The sequence below is a fragment of the Molothrus ater genome, chromosome 6, assembly GCF_012460135.2.
Source record: "Molothrus ater isolate BHLD 08-10-18 breed brown headed cowbird chromosome 6, BPBGC_Mater_1.1, whole genome shotgun sequence".
Classification (NCBI taxonomy): Eukaryota; Metazoa; Chordata; class Aves; order Passeriformes; family Icteridae; genus Molothrus; species Molothrus ater.
This window is the reverse complement of record NC_050483.2, coordinates 17,898,152-17,917,045: the sequence shown is the minus strand read 5'-3', so window position 1 is coordinate 17,917,045 and position 18,894 is coordinate 17,898,152. Positions and strand designations below refer to the sequence as shown.

Genomic DNA, 18,894 nt, shown 5'->3' with positions numbered 1-18,894 from the left:
CAAGGAGATGAGGAAAGATGGCTCTGAAAAAGAACACAAGCACACAATGAAGGCTCCTGCCCCAATCCAGAGTGGCTGGAAACAGTTCATAATCACAGCAAGATGGTAGGAAAGATTACATGCATGTTACTGAAAGCTTTGGAGGCAACAAGCACAGAAATGCAGCATGACAGATGTCACAGAGCCTTCTCCTTTTAAAGAAAACCTCTGAATTTTTCAAGCCAACATCTCAGCAGGGAGTGGAGCAATTATGCACCATCAGAAAAGACCAATATTAAATTAAAAGACATAAATGTAAACGCCTATACCTAATGCAGATTTCAAGGTGCCTTAGTGGGAAGCTTTACAAATAGAGAAGAAAACTGGGGCAGGGAGGGCTGAGCCAGAAGCAGAGCCCAGAGGTGGCTAACAGACTGTGACAGGTCCAATCGAACCCGGTTGTGAAACCCAGTGTCAATGGGATAAAAGCAAGTGGACAAAGGGCAGCAGAGAAAATGTGTCAGAGCCAGCGACAGGGTTAGAAAAGACATGTTGGTGGTGCAGGAGCAACACCTTCTGAGCTTGGCAATTAAACTAGCTTATGGTGTGAATATCAGGAGCTCTTTGTAATCCTTGCCACGGATCAAATTGGTAAACAGAAGTTTCCTTTGAGTGATGCAGAATTAGAACAAACTTGGGTCCAATGTCCAAGGCCAGCAGGTCAGAAACAAGATAACGCCCCAGCAACACCGTGAAGAGCAGTGCTTTTACTGTTACCCTGTGGGACACAGCAGCACTGATGCTCCTAAGGCACAGTGTGGGGGAGGCATCATCCCCTGAAAGGGCAGAAATGTAAAGGAAAGAAGAAGAGGAAGCAGAACCAGAGGCAGCTCACAAATTGTGCTGCGTCCTCATTGAATCTGGTTTGTGAAACTGAGTGCCAATGGGATAAAAGTGAAACTACTGCTTTAGTATAAAGGTGAGCATTTCTTACAAAGACACAGTGCACAACATGTACACAGCCCCCTTACAGACGTGTATGAAAAAAGTCCACCAGCTATAGCTTTGTAAAACTGTCAGTGGTGAAGATACCAGAGGGCAGGTCCAGAAGCCACAGAGGCAGCCTCAGGGCCAACAAACACGGATAGATGTGGTGCCACAGACACTCTGAAACACACACCTGCACATGGACACACACACAGCCCTGCACATGGACACACAGCCCTTCACATGGACATACACCCCAGCACATGGACACACACACAGCCCTTCACATGGAGACACACCCTTGAACATGGACACACAGAACCCCATGCATGGACACACACTCCAGCCCATGGTCACACACCCCCGCACATGGACACACACATAGCCCTTTGCATGGACACACAACAGCCCTTCACATGCACACACACCTTGCACATGGACACACAGAACCCCATGCATGGACACACAGCTCCGCACATGGACACACACACAGCCCTTCACATGGACACACAACCCTTCACATGGGCACACAGCCCCGCACATGGACACACACACAGCCTGCACATGGACACACAGCCCTTCACATGGACACACAGCCCCGCACATGGACACACACACAGCCTGCACATGGACACACAGCCCTTCACATGGGCACACACACAGCCTGCACATTGGACACACAGCCCTTCACATGGGCACACAACAGCCCTACACATGGACACACAGCCCCGCACATGGACACACACCCCCGCACATGGTCACACACAGCCCTTCACATGGACACACACACGGCCCGCACATGGTCACACACAGCCCCGCACATGGACACACCCCCCCGCACATGGACACACACACGGCCCGCACATGGACACACACACCCCCGCACATGGACACACCCCCCCGCACATGGTCACACACAGCCCTTCACATGGACACACACACGGCCCGCACATGGACACACACACACACCCCCGCACATGGTCACACACAGCCCCGCACATGGACACACAGCCGGGCCGGGCTGCCCGCAGCCCCCCGTGCCCCGGCCCTGTCCCCCAGGCCCGCTGCCCAGGCCCCGGCAGCAGCCGCAGCCGCGCCCGGTGCCCGGCCGAGCACGGCCCCGCTCGTCTCACCCCTCCGCACCGGTCCCGGGCGCTTGGCAGCCGGGGCTGGGCTGGGCAGGGCTCTGCACGCCACTTCCTGAAAAGTTCTCGGGAGCTGCGCCGCGACCCGGGGCGGGACGGGACGGGACGGGGGAGGTGCCAGAGGCAGCGGGACACGGGCCGGGGCTATGGGGAACCGTATCCAGGTGTCCCGCTGCCACAGCAAGGGCACGAAAGGAGATTTTCCCCACACGGCCACGGTCCTGGCACCGCAGCCGGTCCCGGTTCGGCTCCCCTGGGCTTCAAGGGAGCGGGAGGCACGGGCAGCTCCGGGTGCTGTGCTCATTCCATACAAATCCAGGGAGAGAAATGGAGCAGGGGCTGCGAACCTAAGAGGGCGCAGGGCTGGGGCTGCCCTGAAGGGAGGTTTGTAGCCAGGTGGGGGTCAGCCTCTTCTCCCAAGCAACAAGTGACAGGACAAGAGGACGTGCTCTCCAGCTGATGCCAAGGCTCAGGGTGGACGTCAGGAAGAATTGCTTCACAGAAAGGGTGGTCAGGCATTGGGATGAGATGCCCAGGGAAGTGGTGGAGTCACCGTCTCTGGAAGTGTTTAAGGAAAGACTGGACGTGGCACTCAGTGCCATGGTCTAGTTGACAGGGTGGTGTTTGGTCATAGGTTGGACTTGATGATCTCAGAAGTCTTTCCCAACTTATTGATTCTGGGACTCTGGATGCAATCTGCACATGGCCCTGAGGGAAATTTCTCTTCCCACAGGTAGTAGACAGCAACCACTGACTACTGCTCCAAGCTCTGGCTCAGTTATAACACACTGAGCCTGGTTGTTTTCTGAGAGCACCTGAGCTACCACACTGGGGATCGCTGGGGCACCCCCCAGGGCAGCAGGGCAGGGACAGCCACAGCCCACACACAGCCCTGCTGCTGAACCAGCACTCCTGGTTTGTTTGGGTCCAATGGGTTTCAGCACAGTGTTAACTTTTTACTTCCATTCCTTTCCCCAGTGCAAGTGGGGAGCACAAGCGAACAAGCACAGGTGGTGACTCCTGTAATCCCATGCCACAGGATTACCACCTCCCAGTCTCCCAGCACAGGAGAGCAGCCTTGTTCCTCCTATGGAGCCTTGCCTCAGTGTGCTGTCCCACAAGTGTGTTCTGTCACCCAGTGTGGAAGAAGCCAATCTACACACGGAGTTGAGGTATTTCACAAATATTTAATTCAGATTGGAAAAGACCTCCAAGGTCATTCAGTCCAACCCATGACCAATAGACCAAGGCACTAAGTACCTACCATGTCCAGTCTTTCCTTAAACAGCTCTAGGGAGAGTGACTCCACTGTGCCCTGGGCAGTCCATTCCAATGTCTAATCTCCCTTTCTGTGAAGAAATTCTTCCAAATGTATAAGCTGAACCTTCCCTGACACAGTTTTTATGTTCTCTTATCCTGTGCTAATTGCCTGGGAGAAGAGGCCAACCCCTGCCTTTCTACAGCCTCCTTTCAGGTGGTTGTACAGAGTGCTAAGGTCATCCCTGAGCCTCGTTTTCTCCAGGCTAAACACCCTCAGCTCCCTCAGCTACTCCTCACAAGACTTGTGCTCCAGACCCTTCACCAGCTCCATTGCCCTTCTCCGGACACATTCCAGCACCTCAATGTCTGAATTGAAGTGAGGGGCTCAGAACTGGACACAGGGCTTGAGATGTGGCCTCACTTGTGCCAAGTACAGAGGGATGATCACTTCCCTAATCCTGCTGGCCACTCCAAGATCATCAAGTTCCACCACCAACCAAACACCACTGTGACAACTAGAGCAAAGCTAACTGGTATGTCCTGTTGTTCCCAGAACACCTCCAGGGACAATGGTTCCACCACCTCCCAGGGGAGCTTTTTCCAACGCCTGACCACCCTTTCGATGAAGAAATGCAACAGAGGCAGGCGCTGGCTTTCTGGATTCATCACCCATTGCCCATCTCTGCACTGATACGAAACAAACAAACATGAGGGCTCTGTGCGTGGATCCGCCTTGCGTGCACCTGGTGGCAGAACCCAGCTCACGGGACAAATGGAGGGGACTGTGCTGACCCTGCCAGGCCAGGGCAGGATTACAGAGGTGGAGGGCAGTATTAAGCTGTGCCAGGGGAGGTTTAAGTTGAAGATCAGGAGTAATTTATCCACAGAAAGAGTGATCAGGCCTTGGAACAGACTGCCCGGGGCTGGAGGTGCAGTCACTGTTCCTGTAGGTGTCCAAGGAAAGACTGAATGTGGCACTCAGTGCCATGTTTCTAGTTGACAGAGTGGTATTAGGTCAGAGGTTGGACTCGATGATCGCAGAGGTGTGTTCCAATTTCCTTCACTCTGTGACCCCGTGATTTGGGGAATCTCCACCATCCCAGCACAAACAACAAGGCCGCACAGCACGCCCAGCATGGGCAGCCCAGGCTCTGCACATGCGCCACCGGCCGCGCTGGCGGCGGCCGCACCCGCGGCTCCCCATTGGCCTGCGCGCTGCCCGCCGCTCCGGCCCAATGGCAGCGCTCGTTGTTGAGGGGTGGCGGGAAGAAGGCGTTGCCGAGGCCGCGCCTCTTCCTTTCGCCGCCGCTCTGCCCTCGCGCGCGCACGTCCCAGGCCGCTGTCCCGCGCCGCCGCCGCCGCCCAGGTAAGCGCGCGGCGCGCCCCCCTCCGCGGCAGTGGTGCCGTCCGGCCCGCGCGCGCCAGCCCGCCGCGGCCGCGGGACTCGGGCGAGATCACTCGGGGCCGGGGGGGGGGGGGGGGCAGGAGGAGAGAACGGCGGCGGCCATGTGCTCTCCCGACCCGCGCCTGGGCCGGGGCTGGCGGAGGCACGGGACGGGCTGAGGCGGACGCCAGATCGGCAGTGCCGCGTTACTGCTTCGTTTCGGGAGAGGTGTGCGGTGCCGGCGCCGGCGGGAGCGTGTGCGGGCCCCGTGCCGGCACCGCCTGCGGAGCGTGGCCTCGCCGGCCGCGGGCCCTCCTTTGGAAGCGGAGCCACAGGATTGTGGCTCGGAGGGAGCAGGGATAGGCTCCCTCCGAGCACGCGTAACTCGGCCATGCTGAAACTCTCCTCTCCTGCCTTGCAGGATGCGTTACGTCGCTGCTTACCTGCTCGCCGTGCTCGGGGGCAACGAGTCCCCCACGTCCAAGGACTTGAAAAAGATCCTCGACAGCGTCGGCATCGAGACGGACGATGAACGCATGAACAAGGTGGCGTTGCCTCTTAATTCCAGATGTCCCAGCCAGCACCAGACATTGGAGCTCTTTCCTTGGCTTCAGTGTTCCCGTTGCCTCCCTATTGATGTACTGTTACGATATTCAGACGCTTGGTGATTCTTACCAGTGTGAATTTCAACACTGCTGAGCCAATCATAAGTTTTTACAACTTTTGTTGAAAGTCTGGCTTTCTTACTCAATACCTCTGCAAAGGTATTGGGTGTATTTAATACCTCTGCAAAGGTCTCTGTCAGTTGTTGCTGGCTTCTGGTAGTTCAGGCTAATCATTCTCATTGAGATGGTGGCTGCATATTAGGATGCGGTTAAAATGTTCTGACATGGTGCATAGTCTGCACTGAAGGTTCACTTCTTATTTTTGATCAGTATCGATTCAGAACTTAGACTTTTGAAGGCCTGATACTCAGTAATACATTCTTATATAGTGTGCTGCAAAGGAGCATTTGTTTCCTCACCAAGAAACATAGGCAAGTCCTAACGTGGAGATTGAAGGTATTTGAGGATAATATATAGGAAGGCTTTGGAAATTATTATGAATGTAGTTGCGTTACAAAACAACTTCTAAAGAGTATCTTAATTAGAATGTTTCTTGTGATATAATAGATCTTCAGCATTGTGGACCTAAAAATAATTGGTGATGGGGAAAAAAACCAAGAACCAATAAAATGATCTTATCACTTGTCACATATTCCTATGTGAAGTGTTTCCAGAGAAGTACAGATGAAAAGAAACTATTTTCCCAGTATTTTACCATAGGCCCAACAAGACAGAGGGTTGGCTGAGCTGACAGCCTCCTTACTATGGTTTGGAATGTTGGTTTGAACTCTGTGGAGCTCCTGTTTAAATGCCTGGTCTTTTGGTTTTGGCTCCTTTAGGTTTAGTACCTTAATGGATTAATTGCTTTCTTTGATCATCCAATATTCAGAAAGCTGTTCTGGAATCTGTATTGGGTCATAATTAATTTTTTGATCTTTTTGATTTTCTGTATCTTAACCCTGTGTAAATGTAGTGAAGTCTTAGAAGCATCTTTCTCCTCGATGGAGCAGTCATGCAGGCACATGGTTTCACACATCCCATGCTCTGTGTAAGCAGAAGGTGCCTGTTAAAAACCTCTTGCTAAAGTCCTTTAGCTTTGGCCACTAACTCCTCATAGCTGGGACTCACCAGTAAGTTCTGGAGCATTATTTTTAAGTGCTTGCTTTAGCAGTTTTGGGGTTTCTGTTTTGTTTTTGTCATCTCTGGTTATACAACAATGGTCCTAAAATTAAAGTTGGAACTCTGTGTTCCAGGGGAAAGATACAATAGCTTGCCTGTTAACATGTGGTAGGGCTAGGAATGGGACCCTGTGGTTTTGGGTCCAGAACCCAGTGCTTCAGAGCCTCCCAGGGGCCATTAAGCAAGAAATGTAAACAGTCCCTCAGTGACTTACACTGTTGGTGGGGCTTCCTAATTGGCTCCACAACATCTCTGTATCATCTTTTTTCCAAGTTCATTGGATTAGTTATGAATTCAGTAACAGATTTCATGAAAATGCTTAAAGTACTAAAGACTTAGGTGAAGTTTTCATGTATATGTTTTGTTCCTGGTACTTAGAAGTAAGGAGTTTTGGGGCTAGATAAGCAGCAGTATGGAAGAACTACATATGATGATTTATCAGTACTTGTTTAAATGTAGGTTGTTCTTATGCTGTTTGGAAACTCTAACATTGTAAATTTTACTTACAGGTTATTAGTGAGCTGAATGGAAAAAATATTGAAGATGTAATTGCCCAGGGTAAGTAGAGTCTCCGAGTGACCCAGGTAATTGCCTCTGTTCCTTTGATAGCCTAGACCTGAGAGTATGGAATTGCTGCCAAGTCACAGACTCTTTGTCTGTTCAGCAGTGTGGATCACAGGTGGATTGAGTGGAATCAGGTCCATTCTAATTCCCTGCAGGTCAGTGCCAGTACCTGATGGGTTTCGCTTGTGGACTACATTAAACTGGAGAACTGAAGCATGTATGAGCTTACTGGAAGTCTGCTCATGATGGAGTTTTCTGGACATGTTGATAAAAGACTGAGCTGTCCTTCAGGGCCTCTAGGAGATGTTTTGTTTCACCCACTTGTGTGCCCCAGTGATGTAAAGCAAGAGGAACAGGCAGTTGGCAGTGGGGTGCAGCTCCACCCTCTGCCATGAGCACAAGCCTCCAGTGCACATCTCTTGTAGAGCTCTCAGAGTCCAGCATTTCCTTTTCCCTGAGACAGAACTCTGAGGGCTGATTTCTGTAGAAATTTGTGCTCTTACTGCGGCTGGAACTTTTTACATGAATTGACTGGGTCATAGGGCTGAAGTAAAGCAGAGCTGAGGTAGTGCAAAGGTTTCTGATTAATGAATTTTTATTTTTTTGCAAGTGTACAGGCACAAGGGAATTTGCAGGCATATTTTCGTTTAAAGGTAGCCAGAACTTTGCCTAGCCTTGCTGTCAGGAGCAGGCACTGGACATTCTATCCACGTGGTTTGAAAGACCTAAGAGAGCTATTATACTCGCAGTTACAACACACTTACGCTCTTTCTGTAATACTTCAAATAAATCGTTTCTTAGAACATACATGCATATGAAACATGTTTGTTTACTTTGCTAGTTTAATTAGATCTTGAAGTAACAGGGAATTATTTAGAAACTGATTCCCAGAAACTGCAATACAGGCAAACAGTGTGTATGTGACCTTTGAATGCCAAGGGAGCCTTGGTATGTGAAAGGCAAGAGGCCAGAGAACTAGCTGGCTTTCCAAATACGAGCAGAAATCAGAAGTCTCAAAGGAGATGCAATATAGGGTTCATAGAGTGCTGAGGAATTTGTTTAAATACTGTACTCTTTGCCATAAATAAATCAATCTTTCCCTTTCTCTCCTGTAAGTGTGATCCTGTTATGCCCTCAGAGTTCTCTTTACTCTTAAAGGGGTAAAAAAAAAAGGAGCAGGAGAAACCTGTGCTGCCATTGTTACTTTTGAGGTACATTATCACTTTCTGGGCTACTGTGCTATTCAGAGAACAATGTGGGTGTGCGAAATTGGATGTGTTTGCTGCTATTTTTATGACAGCTTTTGGAAGAAAGACAGGGACTTTTTGAACAGAAGAAAACCTACTAATAATATGCTGCCAGTGTTCTTGGGATAAGCCTTTGTGAATCTTAAAACTCCTGAGTGTTTTTCACAGAACAGTTTATATTTATCATGAATACAGCCTCTTGGTCCTTTCAGCAGATTAGTGACAGGTTCAATCCATGAGACAGGATCAGTTTTTTCCTGTACTTTTCCATTTCCCCTACCTTCTGTACTTGGGATGAGCGTGTAAATAAATACCTTCTCTTGTGTCCCGTTCAGGTAATGGAAAACTTGCCAGCATGCCTGCTGGGGGAGCCGTGGCAGTCTCAGCTGGAGGGGGCTCTGCTGCTCCTGCCGCAGCTGCGGCCCCTGCTGCCGGTGAGTGAGAGTGGAGAGGTGTGGCTCCAGGGCAACTCCTTTTGTCTCTGGTACCAGCTTAACAGCTGAGTCAACGTTTCAGGGCTTCTCCACTTCAGCAGTTCATGTCGACTGAACAGTTACTTTTCCTTTGGACAGTCAGACACATTTGCTTTTAGTCTGCCTTAGGATTGGTCTTGCTTAGAACCGAGAATCAGAGACTTGGTGGTGTAAAGCACATCCCTGCAACAGTAATGTCAGTTCTGTGTTACTTGGTTGCTGAAGGGGAATGAGATAAACCCTGGAGGCTCCAGTAGGCAGCAGAGCTGAGAACACCAAAACTTGTATCTTGAAAATCTGTGGTGCAGTGTGAATACTGACTATTCACTTGGTCTTTTTTTTCTTCAGCTGAGGAGAAGAAGGAAGAGAAGAAGGAGGAATCAGAAGAATCTGATGATGACATGGGATTCGGCCTCTTTGATTAATTATTTGTTATAGAGAAGTTATTAAAATTCTTTGTTTTAAATGTTTTTGTGTTTATTATTATTACCATACAAGTGCTCTTGGATTCAGCTGTTCTTTAAATAGCTCTGACACAGCTTTGATTTTTATCTCTGTGTGTGAATTTTCTGACAGACTATAAGACTCAGCTCTGTGAGTACTGAGGAAATGGCAAAGCTTGTGTGAACCTGGGTGCTTGTTTTGACACTGCTGTTTCTTAAACAGTGTGTGGAAACGGAATCTTCCTGATAATAGCCACCTCCATTCTGTTTTGCTCTCAGTTACTCAGTGAAGTGGCTCATCTATTCAGCAATAAAAGGACTTTGTTTTCCAGGATCTGTTTATTTAATTCCAAAATGTGAAATTGAAAGAACAGCAGGCCTGAATTAGGCCAGTAGCATAATTTCAGAGCTAATTATAGTAATTTGGTTTTTAAATGTTTAAAAGCACCGATTTCCTGACTGTCAGATTTCCAAGATCTAGGGACAACATCGATAAAATGGTTGACTAGGATTTCCTGGTACATCCATATGCTTAACAGTCTAACCAGAAAAAATCCTAACTGCATCCTGCATCTGTAAGACACAGATCAATGCAGAGGTGCCCTTCATGCTGAACAGCTGTTCTGGGCTATCAGGACATAAATTGTACCTTGATCTGAACAAAGAAACGTGAGAATGGTGTTTTCGGAGAACTGAAACGTCTCTGGCATGCCAAGAACGTATCAGCTTGAGAGAAAGGTAAATTTTCCTTTATTAAGTGTCTACTGCTAGAAGATGGTTTTGGCAGGCAACTTAACATGGCTTCTTGTGGAAGTCATTGTAGGTAGGTTGAGTACAAATTGCATGCGTGATGATGTTGTGATTAAGTCTGTACAGGTAGAGTCCAGAAGATGCAGTGTATATACTGAGGAGCTTTTCTAATGTAGTTTTTTTGGGGGGGAAAAAGCAGTTGCTGATACAGCTGTGTTCACAGTGAGTCATTGGACAAAGCATGGAAAGTACTTCTGGGAGTAGAGATGGGTGAAATCCAAGTAGGAAAAACTATTGTATCTGGTGTACTGAGAGAAAACACCCAATACTTCACAGCAAAGCAAAAGAGCAGTTGGAAGTTAAATTCTCAAAATGGCCGTGATTTAAGCAACTAACCCTTGCTGCCCTTCTCTCCCTGGTGCCAGAAAAATGTACAGTAGTAACAGTGCCAATACCTTTCATCTACTTTGTCTCTTAAGTGCCAGCCTGGTGATCTGGTAGTAATGGAAACCATTCATTGTTCACCGGGTTCTCTGTCAGACCCATAATGACAGTGGTTCAGTCCTGGGCACAGGGGGGCTGTGTTGCTTTTTTCTTGGTGATTTTTCCATTTCAGGTCACTGAAAAAGAGTGGGTTTTGGATGTGGTTTTAGTGAGAGGTGCCTCCCCCCTGCCCACTAGTGCCTTGCTTTGCTGCCTCAAGAGCACCATCAGTGTTTACACAGGAAGGGATTGCCCTGGCACGCCACGCAGGGTTTTTCCATGCAAAAGGAATTTATTTGAACGGCACTAAGCTATTCAATGAGTGTGCTGTGCCCAGGCTCATGGGATGAAACAAACCTGTAGTGCCAGTTGCTGGCTACTGTGACGAGGGGAGGAGTATAACTACATCTAGACTAACTTATTTTTTCACCCTGTTTTTTTCTTCTTCCTATGACCTTTTAACCTTGAATTATGTGCCTGATCCTGCGGTGGGTGTCCTCTTACAACCTTGAAATTCCTTTGCAAAAGTGCAAAACTCTCAATTAACCTGCTCTGAGCAAGAGGATGGCTCATTGGTAATCTGTTCTGAGAAGAAATTTCTGGGGGCAGCTCTCAGGGAAAGCACTGAAAATAGAGCTCTCATCACAGTGCCACAAGGAGTCAATGTAACATAACCACCTTGTAAGTTTTTCTTGAAAAGAACAGGGCGTGGCTCGGCTCTGCTCCAAGATTTCACAGGCATTTTGCAGATTTTGCTAAAACCTCTTCATAGTGAACATTTCTGAATACAAAATCAAACCTATTAAGTTTACTTCCCCCTTCCTTACCTATTCATGAAACTGTTGCCACCTGATGGCTTTGTACATGAGCAGTGATGTGCCTGGAAGTCTATTGCACACTTGTTTGGTGCTCTACATGGAGTTCCCTCTGTTCTGATTTCAATGAGCTTCAGCTGTGAAGGAGATGGGATCCCTGCTTCTGCTCTGGAGTCACTGTTCTGAATTTTCAAGTCTCAGCAATGCCCTTTCAGACTTACTAAAGGCAACAGTACTTGTGAGGTGGTTGCATTGTATTCCATGATTCTCTCAGAGGAGACTAGTGCCTGCTCATACGTGGACTTATGGCCCAGTCCGTCCCCCTTACAGAATCAATTTTAGCTAGAGAAGATTTTTCCTGAATTCTTCATAAAAGATGGGCTCAAGGGCATTGAAGAGAAAGGGAGGGATAGTCCTGTGCCTGGAGATTACACTAGTAACTGATCATTACCAAAATGACAGCAGGGGAGAGTGATTTAGTCATAGGCTTGACGTTGAAACGTGCAAGCTTTCCTCACTGGTACACAAATGCCGTGCTGTCTCAAATCAGCTCTCACTGAAAGTCATTCCTTACAAACACCATGGGGCAGGGAGAAGGACAAGGCATCTCCACTACTTGGAAAGCAGGGAGAATGTCCTGGACGCTACTGTAAAGCAATAAGCAATGGCTCCCTGGGGCCACTCTCAACTGGTTTCACTCTTACTACCAAGGCCCAGTTTTGCAAGCTGCTACAGGCAGGCAGGCCTGCTGAACTCAGGAGGTTTGACTTACGTAGGTGCAGAGATGGCTGTAGTACCTTTCCTAGAAGAAAAATTCAGTCCCAAAGGAGCAGGACTGCTCCTCTGCTTCAGGACATGCTCCTATGAAGCAAGTGCCAAGAGTCTGCCATGGAATGACCTGACATACACAAACATCACAGGTAAGAAAAAGACATTTAACTCTGGCTTTCCAGTGATGTTGAAAGCACTTGGATTGAGCTTCATGACTGGTGTGCTTTTCTTGCTGACTATGGACAACAATACTAAAGTAACGTTTTGGAATCAACATTGTAACAGGCTGCCTTTGGTCTTCCTTTGAATTCCCAATGGCTGGCAAAAACACAAAGTCTTCCTGAAAAAGCAGAGATTGTTTGCCTCTATGTTATTATCTTGTAGGTACTAACAGCTCACCATTCATTAGGCTAGAAAAGAAGCACAACAACGAGAGATTGCATGTGAAGCTGTCTCTGTGGCATTTCAACTTGCAGGGGCACGAGTGGATTTGAAGAGTTTCAGTTGAGTTTAACATGCAGGAAAAGCTGCCTTGTAAATCTCACTGATCTGGCTTACTGCTGCATTGTGAGCAATAGCAGAACGGTAGCACTTTCTTACTGGGGGGAAAGAGATTCGTTTTGGGGGTTAATTATTTTTCAGAAAAGCACAGTTGTTTGTCAGCTTGCTTAGTGCCAGTACCCAGGCAGCACTCCACAAGAGATTAGTGTTCACATGGTTCGTTTCATCGACCTGTTTCAACAGGGCAGCATTAACCTCCTCAAATAAGTAACCTTGAGGGCCAAGGCAGAGTGATGTAAACAACTCAGGATGAGATTGCTGTTGGGAAATCAAGTGAAACTAACCCCAGCATTGTCGCAGCATTGTTGGTTCTATTTTCCAGACATGCTAGGAACATTAAGGCTTGGGAAATGCTGGAAAAAGAGGGAGCAGCACTGGCTCCTAAATGAAGATGTTCTTGTGGTTACAGATGTTTGGGAGGTATCTGCAGACAAGGTTCAGTGGTCAGTTTTGCCACAGACTTCTGCTCAATTCACAGCCCAGTGACCAGTTATTCTGCAGAACAATCCCTGCTCTGGAAAAGGCGAGTCATGATGTTTCCTTTGGGGCTGACTACATGAAAATACCTTTCTGTGTCATCAGAAGCATGGGGTGGAAGCTCCGTGATGGCCTTGGTGTTAAGGGCCTGTAAGAGAGTCTTAGCTCAGGTGTGCCAGGGCTCACCTCTCCAGGTGGAGATGAGGGTTATGTAACCACACCAAATGCAAGGGAGGAAGGAAATTACAAAAGCAGTTAGAGGTATGAGAGGAAGGAGAGAAGGGTGGCTACAGAGAGAGGATTAAGGTAAACAGGGTTAATTCTTTATGTACTCCAGGATGTTAATATGTATAAAGGGGAGTTCCTGGCAGCTAGGTGAGGTGGGCTTGGGGGCAGGAGCTGAAAGAAAGATAAAGCTGTATTCCTGCCTGTCTGATGAAAGCAAAGGGCAAACACTTAATGAAAAAGTGCTCTGTCTGTAGAGGCTGGAGTATGATGTCTAACTTGGAACTCAAATATTGGACTTATGCAAGGGTTACCTGCTGAATTTAGCTTCCATCATGTGACTGTGAGGCAGTAGATTGAGGCATTAAACAGCTGTTCTTGCAACCTGGATGCCACTCTTTAGGGAGGGTATTAGCCTGCCTCATGTCATTTGAAAAGACATTTGGAGTGGAAGGAACAGGAAGAGGGGCTACTTGGATAACCTCTACTAGCCTAAAGGGTGAAAGAGCTGTTAAGTACACATATAACACTATCCAAGTCAGAAACTTCTGACCAGTTATAAGAAAACGAATGCAAATTGCTTTATGCCAAGATTAATGAAGTAGTTTTTAAACTTTGGTAGAAAGTGCTTTTTGCCCTATGTTGGTCCAATTAAAATTTTATGCTTTTTGTTTTGTATCCCCCAAACCTCCCTCCTGATGATCTTGCTTCCTTGCTTTGAATAGAGCAGCTCTTTCTCTTGCTATGCTGATCTTTTTGATGTCCCTGTAAACTTTCATACTTATCTAATGATTTGGATGTCTGTAGTCTGTATTTTTTACGGCAAGGGGATCTTTACAGCTTCTGAAATCTATTTTGATGATCAACTAGCACTGGCCTCTCACCCAGTGCTGCTCTGTGGCGACCTTGTGCAGAAGTACTGCTGATAATCACAGTTGCCCTGACTAAATGTAAGCATTTTGCTGAGCTTAGAGGCATGTTGGGAAAGGTAAGCATGTGCATGTGTTTTGGTGATTTGTGTACAACAGTTTACAACTTCCTCATGAAGGGAAGACAAGAGGCAGACACTGATCTCTTCTCTCTGGTGGGCAGTGACAGAACTGGAGGGAATGGCCTGAAACTGTGTCAGGGCAGGTTTAGGTTGGATATTAGAGAAAGGTTCTTCCCGCAGAGGGTGGTTGAGGACTGGAACAGGTTCCCCAGGGAAGTGGTCACAACACAAGCATTAACAAGAGTTTAAGAAGTGTTTGGACAATACTCTGGGCACATGGTGTGATTCTTGGGACGTACTGTGCAGGTCCAGGAGATGAACTTGATGATTCTTGTGTGTCTCTTCCAATTATTTTATTAGTTTTGAAGGGGGACAGGGATTACCTTTTTCCCAGTTCTTGCCCTATTGCTGTGACAAGACTTGCCTCCTTCTGACTCCTCAGCTTTTTGTGAAAGGGGAAAGCTTTTCCTGTTCTCTCACGTTTCTTGCCCGATCCCTGAAAAACAAGGGAAACCCCAAGGACTTGGAGCAGATGCCAAGAATCAGGATGCTCCGCGAGGGAAGGACAGCCTGCTGCCCCGGGACAGGGCGAGGTTTGGGGCGCTGCGAGCAGCCGCAACCCTCTCCCTCGGAGAGGCTGGCTCGGCCCTTGCCGCTCAGGGCGGCGCTGGCCCCGCAATGCCCGGGGCCGGGAGCGGGTTCACCGGAGGAAGGGTTGGCAGGAGGGGCCGGGCACTCCCGCCCGCGCCGCGCCGGCCGAGGGGCGGCGGCCATGTCGGGGGCGGGCCCGAGGGCCGGGCCGCCGCGTATAAAGCTGGCCGCCGGCGCCGCTCTCCCAGCGGCAAACCCTGCCGTGTTCTGTAATCGCATCCTCGGTAGCAGCGCTTCCCGGCTGTCCCGCCCGTCCCGAGGCGGCGCGGAAAGAGACCCGCGGTTTCACTGCTCCGCCGCGGCTGCTGCTGCTTCCCCCCGGCACCCTCCGCCTCCAGCGGGGCGCGGAGGCCATGTTCCCACCGGACTCCACCTGGAATATCTCCTTCGCCGGCTGCGGCTTCCTGGGGGTCTACCACGTCGGCGTGGCCAGCTGCCTGAAGGAACATGCCCCGTTCCTGGTGGCCAACGCCAAGAAGGTGTACGGCGCCTCGGCCGGGGCGCTCACCGCCACCGCCCTCGTCAGCGGCGCCTGCCTCGGTAAGCGTGGGCCGAGCCTGGCGCAACTTGGCGTGTTCCCTTCGTTACTGCTAATTTGTTAATTAGAGCACCAGCGAGGGGCTGTGGGTGTATCTATGTATGTGCGTGCAAATAGCGCTGCGCCCGCCTCCTCCCGAAGTGCGAGCGGCGCTTTGTTTTCAAGGCCTTTCCCCCCGCCGCGGTCCCTGCTGGGTGGCTGAGGTCAGGGAGGCCCCTGATGGTAGAAGTCAGCACAGGGCTCCTGGTTCTGACACCACCCACACAGACATCTATAGTTGTGCTCGGTTTGTGGGTTTACCTTGCTTGGGTGTGGGAGAGGAGCCTCTCGCCGTGTGGGCACTGGCCTTTGGTGGCTGTGAACGGGAGGTGAAGCGGCTGGAGATGGAGACTCGGAGTTTGCGTGTGCAGATGGGAGCTGGGCAGCATCTCTGAGGAGCGCAGCCTTCAGTCTGCGTGTTTGTTTCTGGAAGACTTATTCCTTGGGATCTTGGGCTGAGGAACTCTCTTGCCCTTTGCAAGAGCTAGATCTCCAGTTTAGCTAGATTTTATCTCTGTTTTCAAGTTACAGAATAACCCTAAAGAGTTATCTCTAAGCAAGCACACAGTGTATACAGTGTGTTCCTATGGGGGAACAGCTGAAGAAAATGGTCTGTGGTGCCTCCTGGCTTTCTTGTCATTTTATATATGGGAAGATAACAAACACATGTTAGAGTCTGTACTTGGAAGCTTTTATGTTGAGACTAACAAATGCTGAAAAATTTCTTAAGCTTGAAAGGGGATTGTGGTGGGAGAGAATCAGGTATATCTGTTTAGTCTGAGAATTATGAGCCTCTCCTAGAGATAAGGGCAGCCAGAGCTATTTATTGAAGTTCTCACACTTTGACAGGTGTTTTTCCACAGCGCTCCTTTCTGAGACATAGCCCTTATGCAGCAAAAGTTAGTATTTTCTGTGTGGTTAGGTTTGAAGTTTCCCTTCCTGAGCGTTTGTTTACAGAAATGCCCAGTGAAGTGCATCTGTAACTTCTGGAGCTCTTAAAAGCTGTTCAGACCCCAATCTGAGATCTTGAAGGCTGTAGTGACGCCTTGGTGCCAACTTTTACTTTGGACAAGGGATAATAATCCCTAATCCCATTTTGTGTAGGGATCCATTTGCAGGTAGCTGCCAGGGATTCAGTTGTTTAATTGTGTTGCTTCTGTTGAAGAGGCAACTCCCCAATTAGTTCCCTGACTAGGTGATCCCTCTGCCACTTGAAGGCGTGGCACAAGTGTGAGACAGGCTGGCAGTAGTGCCCAAATCCTTTGCCTTGCTCAGATGCCATCCTGGGTGCTGAGCAATCCTGTTATCATGTTTACTTTGTCCGGGCTATTTATATGTCCAGAGCATCCATGGTGTGCCAGGCACTGCCCTGAGGGAGGCATCCAGCCTGGTCGAGAGCTTTCTGTGAATCAGAATAGGTTTTCCCACTCCCTGTGAGGTACAGTGGGAGTGTAGGAGGACTGGGTTAGGGGCCACCTTCTGGGAAACGTTCACCTACCTCCTGAGGAGGGCAAACCATGCTCTTTAAGGCTAACCAAGGCTTAGATCTTTGGTGTTCTAGTTCTGTCTTCCATTTGGCTTCTCTGGAATTGTTTTCTTCTGACTCACCTGCATGACTGACATGTATCTTGGGTAGAGAGCAGCTCTAAGGCAACGCAGTTGACTTCTGAAAGTAAAAGCACATGGGGTGCGTGGCCGTACCTTGTCCGTGTCATAAACCCTTCTGACAGTGCAGCTTCCAGGCAGAGGTCCAGAGGTTAGAATGAAATCATAGGGGTAGAAGAGGACTGGGCAGAAGGTACAGCTAGGCCTGAACTAGGAGAGCAGTTCATTCTCATACAGGCTCTTACAGGGTCCTGAGTACCTGTGTTTGCTTTGCTGCTGAGAGCAGGTGGTAGCCCATGGGCTTTGAATCCTATGGCAACTGCTGCTCTGCACTGTCAGTTGCCCTGTCCATGAAACTGGAATGCTAAATAATGTCTCTTGATGAATAACAAAGGGGGAGTTTTGCATAAAGAAGCCTTGCTTATTTGACTGCGTGTAGATAAAGTTAGTGTCCTTGTGCCTATGAACTCAAGAAAACTCTACTGTGCAGAGACAAATACTTGCAGGGGAGGAGTGGAAAAACCTCTTTCTTGGGGGTTTTTCCATGAGTCCAATCTTTTGAGACCCTGATCAGGAGAGCAGAAATCTTCCTTGATTTCAGAAAATAAGATCCCACTTAGGGGTTTATTTTCCAGCTTTTTCCCTCTGGCCTTTGCATCTGTTCAGCTTGCCTGTGAATGCATTCTGCCTTCTCTGTTAGCTGAGACCTCACTATCATCATCTGTGTAGGACAGAAAGGCTTTGCTATGGGCTGATGCTGAACTGAAAGCCCTGACCAAGTGATCAGCAGCCTTTAGAGCACACTGTGGGCTTCAAAGGCGTGCTTGAGAATAACAAAGAGAACAACATTGGGTGTGCATATTACTTAGGCAGGGCACCTTATATTTATATAAGAGATCAGGAGGTATTTACAGTCTGATATGACCTTGCCTAGCTCTGGTTAAGCACTTTACCATTAAGTTGTAGGGATCTTGGATTTGTTGTTCAAGGTTACAATCATGATGTTGCCCTGCATCTGAAGTGCTCTCTCTCCAGCTTTGAGATTCTTCTGTTTGCTAGCATGAAAAAGCAGTGCAATTTTTCCACTAGCATAATCTGTATGGCTATCAAGGTGCTTTGGGCAGTCTCCTGTGTTTACAAGTTACTTGATTGTGCATAGTGCAGTGTTGTGGCATGAACAGCTTCTTGCCCCAAGTATATTCTAGAAAATAGCCTCTGTAATGCCTATACCATCTCTTGGAGCTCTTGGAGTCCAGCACGCCAGGAAATGCACCTTTATGTGCCAAGCAAGTGGAAAGTTCTCATGCTGGCATTGCTCTCTCCTCTTTGTGTGTACCTCCAAACCTGCAGCTTTTCACAAATTCTAGGTGTGGAGCTTTGAGGATGGTCCCCTGTCTGTATAAATCTGAAAGTCACTGGCCTGGATGAGAAAAACTGGAGTACATGACGTGGTGACACTGTCCTTTTTCAGTCAGGAGGAATGCTAAAGTGCAGCTACTGCAGGACTCTTTCATCCCTAGTACTGAGTAGGGAATGTAGTTTTGGTAAGGTCTGCAATCATCTTACTTTGGTGAGCTGTATGGGGTTTGTTGTGCTTGCTTTGGAAGCATAGCAGCGTGAATAAATGATGAGATCTGAAGCTGTATTCACTGAAAAGCTGTCTTTGAGCTGGTGCTAAGGTCCCTCTGACTCAAAATTAACCAACAGCATCTCAATTGTCTG

General features: G+C 48.6%; 2 protein-coding genes and 1 non-coding gene across 3 annotated transcripts in view; all 3 read left to right on the top strand.

Moving 5' to 3' along the window:
* The first annotated feature begins 4,638 nt into the window (after positions 1-4,638).
* On the top strand, positions 4,639-9,289 carry RPLP2 (ribosomal protein lateral stalk subunit P2). Its single transcript, XM_036384929.2, has 5 exons — positions 4,639-4,737; positions 5,177-5,300; positions 7,049-7,097; positions 8,686-8,784; positions 9,172-9,289. The coding sequence occupies exons 2-5, from the start codon at positions 5,178-5,180 to the stop codon at positions 9,246-9,248; spliced, it is 348 nt and encodes a 115-aa protein (XP_036240822.1). The 5' UTR covers positions 4,639-4,737; position 5,177; the 3' UTR covers positions 9,249-9,289.
* LOC118687963 (small nucleolar RNA SNORA52) lies at positions 7,236-7,368 on the top strand. Its single transcript, XR_004980413.1, has one exon. It is a non-coding gene; the product is annotated as a small nucleolar RNA SNORA52 (small nucleolar RNA).
* A 5,903-nt stretch (positions 9,290-15,192) lies between the features above and the next one.
* The window catches only part of PNPLA2 (patatin like phospholipase domain containing 2), a 28,901-nt gene continuing 25,199 nt past the window's right edge, over positions 15,193-18,894 (top strand). Inside the window, exon 1 of the mRNA XM_036383960.2 lies at positions 15,193-15,530. Coding sequence (XP_036239853.1) covers positions 15,344-15,530 — 187 coding nt within the window. The 5' untranslated portion in view covers positions 15,193-15,343. The remainder of the gene's footprint in view (positions 15,531-18,894) is intronic.

Bases quoted from the DNA above. Each gene is read 5' to 3' on its own strand.
- RPLP2 (XM_036384929.2), top strand. From the start codon at position 5,178: ATGCGTTACGTCGCTGCTTACCTGCTCGCCGTGCTCGGGGGCAACGAG. The intron at 5,301-7,048 runs GTGGCGTTGCCT...TTTTACTTACAG, and splicing joins ACGATGAACGCATGAACAAG to GTTATTAGTGAGCTGAATGG. The intron at 7,098-8,685 runs GTAAGTAGAGTC...TGTCCCGTTCAG, and splicing joins TGAAGATGTAATTGCCCAGG to GTAATGGAAAACTTGCCAGC.